At 39.7% G+C, this 4,602-nt stretch overlaps 1 protein-coding gene across 1 annotated transcript in view; it reads left to right on the forward strand.

Annotated features, from left to right (window-relative positions):
• Window positions 1-892: 892 nt before the first annotated feature.
• The window catches only part of CDCA7 (cell division cycle associated 7), a 5,877-nt gene continuing 2,167 nt past the window's right edge, over window positions 893-4,602 (forward strand). Inside the window, exons 1-5 of the mRNA XM_010292208.1 lie at window positions 893-1,016; window positions 1,413-1,523; window positions 2,677-2,928; window positions 3,360-3,437; window positions 4,197-4,385. Coding sequence (XP_010290510.1) covers window positions 951-1,016; window positions 1,413-1,523; window positions 2,677-2,928; window positions 3,360-3,437; window positions 4,197-4,385 — 696 coding nt within the window. The 5' untranslated portion in view covers window positions 893-950. The remainder of the gene's footprint in view (window positions 1,017-1,412; window positions 1,524-2,676; window positions 2,929-3,359; window positions 3,438-4,196; window positions 4,386-4,602) is intronic.

Here is a 4,602-nt window from a genome sequence, read left to right on the forward strand (position 1 = left end):
TTTGTGTCTGGGGCCGGGCCGGGCCGGGCAACTTTTCTGTTCTGTCAGCACCTGCCAAACCGTGAAGCGTGTGGGCAAGCCTCAGGGGTGCTGCGGTGCCGCTCCAGCGAAAAGCAGCCTGCGGAACGGTGCTGGGGAGAGGACGGAGGTCCATAAATTGCCGTAGCTAGTTACTGTTTAAACCGTATTTATAAAATGCTTGGCCCAGTGGGCTGGACCTGTGAACTGGTAACGGTTAGAGGGCTCGACTTGGGCAGCATCTAAGTGTGGGTGCAGCAGGCTTGACCTTCGGGTCGCTGCCACCCTGGGGAGGTACAGTGGGTCATTACTAGTAAAAACTTTCCCTGGGAAATGGAAACCTGAAGCCCGTCAAAAAGGGTATTTAAACCTGGTAATAAAATTATAAGAGCAAACTGTTGTCTCTGGAAGAGCTGTTTGAAAGCTCCTCTTTTCTGTGGATATCATACTTAGTCCCTTCCTTAACAGCTGCAGTGTATTTAGTGTTTGCCTCAAACTAAAAGTAATTAATAAATCAAAGCAGATTTCTAGGTACTATTTGTGTACTTGCACTTTTTTCCAGCATTGTCAATAATGAGTGGGAAGGATATGATTTTTGTGTATATTGCCACTTGGCTGTTTGCATAAAAGAAGTATTTCGAAGTACTGGACAAAACTCATCTATAACAATGATCAGAAACGTATCAGAGAAGAAACTATTCCCATTTCTAACTTCGTGAATTATTGCAAAGCTCATGGTAATTTTGCTGACTTGCATTCGAGACCATTAAATGTTATAAATCATTCAAACCTTCTAAACTTAAGGATGTTCTTGAAAGCTAGAATGCTACAGTAGGTCGCTTTTATTAAGTGTTGCCGTTGTCCTTTTGCAGCGCCGAGGTTGTTCAGGAAGGAAAAGCTTCACAGCATTCCGAAATACGAAACTGATTCCCATGGAAACATCCTCATCCTCTGATGACAGTTGTGACAGTTTTGGTTCTGATAATTTTGCGAACACGGTAAGTACAGTACAAGAACAAGTAAAACTGAATGTGCAGTGCTAGTAAAGCTTGCAAAAATGTAAAGCTAGTAAATGTTTTGTGTACAATTAAAACTGCTTGCTCTGCTTATGTTTTTCTGTAGTAGTTACAAGTCTATGCTATATGCTGTCATTTCATTTCACTCTTGTGCATATAGGTGGTAACTGTTGGAAATGGTTTAGTTATTTATTCTAGTCTTTGAAATGTCACCTAACCTAATATGCCTGATAACTTGCAACTGTGGTTCTGAAACCCCTTGTTAAATGCCTTGGTTTTTTTTTTTCTTTATTAAAAAAGCTATTTGCTTACACTGCACTTGTAAATGTGAATAATTTTCTGTACAACTTCAGTTAAAGGATATTTTCTTCTTCATAGAAATGCAAGTTTAGGTCGGATATTAGAGAAGAACTGGCAAAAATTTTTCACGAAGCCTCTGATGATGAATCCTTCTGTGGCTTTTCAGAAAATGAGATTCAAGATGCATTGGTAAGACAGTTGATTTTAGTTTGCAATTCTAAGTTTAAATTCTTACACGTTCTTAATTGAGAAATAAAGGCAGCTTCAGCTTGAAAGTCAAATGTTTTCAGAAGGAAGCATAATTTTATTTAATTTAATGTACACTCGAAGTAGCCATCCTTTTGTTCTGTAAAAAACCTCCAAGCTCCTGAACTTTGCAAGTTTAGAATAAAATCTGCTATATGGATTTTGAAATATAATACCTCTTAAAACTGTCCTTGTTGGTTGTTACTCTGTTAGAGTCTAACATTTCTGTTTTCCTCAGTATGAAATGTTATGCTAGCCCACGGACTCCAGCAAACCTGAGAAAAATTTCTGTGTATATTGACATGCAGTCAGACCTGCACTCTGACAGTATTAACAGGAAATGTTGTACTACTTTAGCAGTAGAGAAATAGTGATTGGTGAAATCCACCTTCCTGCTTTTCCTTGACATCAGCGCAAGAGCAGTCCTATTGCTTAAAAAGACCAACAGTTGGTATTTAGTAGAGAAGACAGAAGTAATACCATGTTTGTCGTAAAATAGATTTGTGACTATAAAAGAATAACGTCTGATTGGAAGAGGATGTGTCTTGAGTTAAATAATATGCAACAGTAAAGAGAATAAGTAGGAAACAAAGCTGGAATACATATGTAAGAGTTCAAAGACAAGAAAATATTGGGATTTTATTTGTAATTACTTCATTGACTGGCTCTAGAAGTAAGTTTTCACTTGATACTGTTGCTACTGTGAGATTACTGTTCTTGACAGTTTATGAACTTGGGTTTGACCCTGTGCTGCGAACACAGAATATGTTGCAAAATCAAACCCCGTAAATGCATTTCTCTTTCTCACACACACAGTCTTCTCTTAGACCTGCAAATGACAGCTAAGACTGCTGCAACTGAAACCAGGCTCCTTTTTCTGATGTATTGCAGCAGTACGTGTGACTCTCCCCAAGATTTTTTTTTATACCCACACCCTTCTCCCCAAATATGCTAGAGCACTAGGACTGGAGATTTAAATGTCTAGATTTCAGACAGACAGCCTCTTTAACCACCCCCAAACAAAATATTGCTGAACTGTATTAATTGCAGAGCAACTCACTTGGATTTATATGCTTCCATTCGGTTTTGTTAACAGAAACTGGAATCAGATTCAGAGGAGAATGATACAAGTGCTGAAAGTGAGGTAGCTCAGAGAAGGCGGAAATGCCCTATTCCTCTAAAAGTAGCCATGAAATTTCCACCTCGAAGATCAGAGAGGAGGAAGGGCGAGATGGAACCTCTTCCTGAAAAGCTGATGCCTGCTCCAGATTCAGACTCTGACTCTGAAGAAAAGGGTGCCATGTTTTTAGAAAAAAGAGCTTTGAACATAAAGGAAAATAAAGCAATGGCAAGTACTCAGTGTCTCTCTGGGGGCCCCCCTTCCTTCTCCCCCCTCCTCCCCCGGCTCTTAGGGGACCTCTTTGGTTGTTCAAATTAACTCTCAATAGGAATTATGTGAATGCATTAAGAGGAATTTACATTCCTAATACTTAAATCTGATACTTTATGTCCACTGGCATGTGAAGGTCGATAAGCTAAGTATTTCAGTAAAAATCCATAGGCTGCAAGCCTAAAGAATAGGGGTTTGACATAAGTTTGAGCATTTTCAAATGACTTGCTGTCACTAGAACATAAATAAGACATAAAAGTAAAAAGTTGAAGAGTCACTGCATTTCCTATAAGTAGTTGTACTTCTAGCCAATTACCCTAATCTAATAATCTATAATAGCACATAAACACCCTTTTAAGGCTCTGCTTCCTTTTTCTTTCCCTTGTTAGCTTGCAAAACTAATGGCTGAGTTACAAAATGTTTCTGGTATCTTTGGTGGGAGAAAATCATTGCCAGCTGTCAGTCATGTAAGTATAAACTTAGTATATTGCCTTGAGATTTCTGAGAGTCAAATTATGATGTTACAAAACAGGACTCTTTTTAATTAAAGCACTTAATAAACGATCTAAATCAAAGTCCAGGTCAGAATTTTATTGCTTCTTAGAACATGCATCCTCATTGTGCCAGTTCTCTTTTGACTTGCCACTGTATAAAGCAGAACAGATTAATTCCTAAAGGTTAGGTGTCTCCACAGGCCAATAAAACTAAACAAGGTGCTGTGTAAATATGTATTTATGCAAAGGCTGGAGGTAAGGGGGGCAGCTCAGACTTTGAAGATCAAGCCTGAATGTTCTACAAGTTTGGAGCCTTGAAAAAAAACCCTGACGTTTGGCCTAACTAGGTCCTTAAAGAAGGCTGGGTTATGAATTGGCAGTGTAGTGAATTTCACTGCTAATTTACCTGTAAGCTGTGTGAAGATGGGAACAGTAGTAAAAGTTGCAACCCCTCATAGGCATGGGTTCTGCTGCTGCATGGGGGAATTACTGTATCTTATGCCTGCATGGACACGAACTTGCTTTTGACTATTTCTTTGCAGGTAGCAGAATACCAAAGATGAATTTGCCTAGAATGTTTTTACCTTGTGTTTTCTGATTTGGGATGGCAGGGGTACTTCATCTTTGGGAAGGAGAGAAGGAAGCCATATCATTTGGGGGAGGAGTTCATAGTAGGGATAGGAGCTGTCTGGGTTTTCTCCTGCTTCATTAGGGGCTTTTAAACTTTACCAGGGACCAAAGCGACTTCCAAGACATATGTTACCCAGAAGTGCCTTGAGGAGGAACCCAGACCGAAGTTCTCGGCCTCATACAAGATCCAGGTCCTTGATTGAAGGCCCTCCTACTCCTTTACCAGAAGAGGAAGATGATGACCGGTATATCTTAGTGAGAAGAAGAAAGATGTCTGATGAATACCTGGAGGTACGTTGAGGTTCTGGTTCTCCTGTTGCAGGTTGGTCACAAAGGTGCTTTTCTATCCCTTCAAGAAAATAGCAATTCATACAGAGCAAATCATAAAGAGTTGGCTGAGATTATGAGTATGCCATGGTTTGGGAAGAAGTACAGAAATAGCATGTTGTATGTGTTCCCCATTCCCCCTGCCTTATCCTTGAAAAATCACTTCCTTTTGCATTCCAGC

This window comes from Phaethon lepturus, unplaced genomic scaffold (assembly GCF_000687285.1).
Source record: "Phaethon lepturus isolate BGI_N335 unplaced genomic scaffold, ASM68728v1 scaffold16520, whole genome shotgun sequence".
In the NCBI taxonomy this organism is placed as follows: domain Eukaryota; kingdom Metazoa; phylum Chordata; class Aves; order Phaethontiformes; family Phaethontidae; genus Phaethon; species Phaethon lepturus.